Below are 3,207 nucleotides of genomic sequence, written 5' to 3' on the forward strand. Positions count from 1 at the left end.
TAGCCAATAGCCTACCATGTTTACCTTTTGCAAATGACTTGGCTAAACTACCAGAAAAGACCAACCAAGCTGTCACATGTAATGAGCAATGCATTACATCACAGTCACATCACAGGTTCATCAGTAATGTGTTCGAAAGTGTTAAATCCTGACATCTTGGACGATGAAAATAAATAACATTAAGCAGATTATGAAGGACAATAGATGACACGAGCCAGTCATTATACTGTAGGTGAGTGTACAAACATGAGCCGTGTGCCAATTTTAGGTGTCACATTATATGGCAGCGAAGACTTATGACCCCGTGGATCCTGTGGAATGTGCAGCCTGAAGGCTTCTCACTGTGGACTGCAGCGCTTAGCACCGCGTGGTCTTCTACCAGGCGACATCCGCGCCAAACATACGACATTTTTTGCACGTTTAGCAACGGCCCGAAAGAAAAGGTTCGCTCTGCCTGCACGGATCAAGGTCCCAGGGCCGCGGTCGCGATGGAGAATCCGCTTGAAGGCGAAAATGACAGCTCATCACCCAACTTTGAGCACAAGGGAGCTCACCAGGCCTTCAAGGATCGCTGGAAAAAGACGGACGACTCGATGTGCCGCCACAGCATGTCCTTCCACCTGCACCACACCATGAGGACCGACTTCTTTGCCAGCTACCTCTACCTGCTGGAGAAGATCCCTCTGGGTGAGATGGTCCCTTAAACTTCCACCGCTCCAAGTGGCATTGCTATACCACTAAAATGCATTGAATAACTCATAATAATAATTCATGTACTCGTGTCACCTAGTAAATATACATATATTTCCATTTCCACAGTAAAGTTTTAATTCAGTCTAATATTATTTTGTGTTTCATGTTGAAATCATAACAATAATAATAATTACATTTATCTTTGTAAGGGTAAATACTCAATCAACAAGGAATCAAATACATAGTTCCTCAGCTGTACATGGAGTATGTTTCTACTCTCTTTATGTCTTCTGTCTTTTTTGTAATGATATTTTTATTATTTTAAAAATTTATACCAATATCTATGCAACAATTTCCCCAGATAACCATCATTAATATCCTTGTTATGTTATGTAGACCACAAGGATGTGTTTTAAAAGAAGGAAAAACATCATATGACCCCTTTAAAAATAGAAAAAATTAATAAAACAAAAAATTAAAAAAATAAAATAAAATAAAATATATGTATACATATATTTTAATAAAAATATATGTTTTAATTAAAAAACATGTTTTATTATTTTTATTTTATTTTATTTAATTTTTTTTAATTTAAAAAAAAAAATCTTTTTTTTTTTTTAAAGGGTTCATATGATGTTTTCCTTGTTTTAAAACACATCCTTGTGGTCTACATAACATAAAAATGATATTAATGACGGTTATTTGGGGAAAATGTTGCATAGATATTAGGTCTGTGAATCTTTGGGCACCAAATGATTCCATTCAATTTGATTCAAAACGATTCTTGATTCAAAGTCAATACTTTTTGATAACAGTGGGTGCCAGTTCTATGACTAACTACAGTCCTCCATAAAATATATAAACAGCGCTGATCAATTTCTATATTACTTAAAAGAAAACTGGTTTTGTTTGATACAATTCTACCCAAACATTTATCAAAGTGGCTGGACAGAAAAAAACAAAACATATATACATATATTTTTTTAATCGATTAAGAATCGTTACAAATAAGAATAATAATTCCAATATATATATATTTATATATACATTAAAAAAAAAAAAAAAAAAAAAAAAATATATATATATATATATATATATATATATATATATATATATATGCGTATATATATTTATATACGTGTATATATATATATATATGTGTGTATATATATATGTGTGTATATAATAATAATAATAATGGATTAGATTTTATATCGCGCTTTTCTGTTATTAGATACTCAAAGCGCTCACAGAGAAGTGGGAACCCATCATATATACACACATATATATATGTGTGTATATATATACATATATACTGTATATATATATATATATATATATATATATATATATATATATATATATATATATATATATATATATATATATATATACACACACATATATAAATATATATATGTGTGTGTATATATATATATATACATATATACTGTATATATATATATATATATATATATATATATATATATACACACATATATAAATATATATATATATATATATATATATACATATATATATACACACACACATATAAATATATATATATATATATATATATATACACACACACATATATAAATATATATATATATGTATATATACATATATATATATACACACACACATATAAATATATATATATATATATATATATATATATATATATATATATATATATATATATATATATATATATATATATATATATATATATATATATATATATATATATATATATATATATATATATATATATATACATACACACACATACACACACACATCACACACAGTTGTCCCTTGCCACATCATGCTTCAAATGTTGCGGCTTCACCACTTCGCATATTATTTTTTTTCCTAATAATTTTTTAAAGATTATTCTCCAGTTTTTTGGTCCTAATTTATTCGATTTTAGGTATGAAAATGGTTAAATAAACAAACAATATAAATCCTGCTGTAGTAATGGCCACTAGAGGAGACCAAACCAATCAGATAGTTTGTTCAGTATAGTGGCCACTGATTGGCTCAGCTTCAGCCAGCATTACTATATTGGACTAAACGAGTGTGAAGCTGACTCAGGGGTGCTATTTCATACCTAAAAGGCTTTCATGATGTTGAAAAACCTTTTTTAAAGGGTCGTAAGTAGGCTTTTTATGCTCTGGCGCAGAAAATATTTGATTGTAATGAATGATTCCTGCTTCATGGAAATTTCTTTATCTCGGTCATGTTTGGAACCAATTAACAGTGATAAACCATTGCACTTATATACGTAATGTGTATGTATAAAGTGAAATTTAGGTAATGGTTAAAGAGTGAAACATAATGTTCTGTTTCTACTTACATTATTTATTTGGATTAGCATACAGTTACAATATGGTATAGCACCTGTTTCCAGTTTTTCATTACAACGTGTGCGAAAAGAAGCAGGAGGAAGCAGATCATATTTCATCCTACTCGTTTTCTGTTTCATAGCACTAATAACACATTTGT

At 29.2% G+C, this 3,207-nt stretch overlaps 1 protein-coding gene across 1 annotated transcript in view; it reads left to right on the plus strand.

Moving 5' to 3' along the window:
• The first annotated feature begins 488 nt into the window (after positions 1-488).
• ntmt2 (N-terminal Xaa-Pro-Lys N-methyltransferase) overlaps positions 489-3,207 on the plus strand; it is an 11,573-nt gene continuing 8,854 nt past the window's right edge. Inside the window, exon 1 of the mRNA XM_062027502.1 lies at positions 489-687. Within this exon, the coding sequence (XP_061883486.1) occupies positions 489-687 (199 nt within the window). The remainder of the gene's footprint in view (positions 688-3,207) is intronic.

Source organism: Entelurus aequoreus, linkage group LG19 (assembly GCF_033978785.1).
Source record: "Entelurus aequoreus isolate RoL-2023_Sb linkage group LG19, RoL_Eaeq_v1.1, whole genome shotgun sequence".
Classification (NCBI taxonomy): Eukaryota; Metazoa; Chordata; class Actinopteri; order Syngnathiformes; family Syngnathidae; genus Entelurus; species Entelurus aequoreus.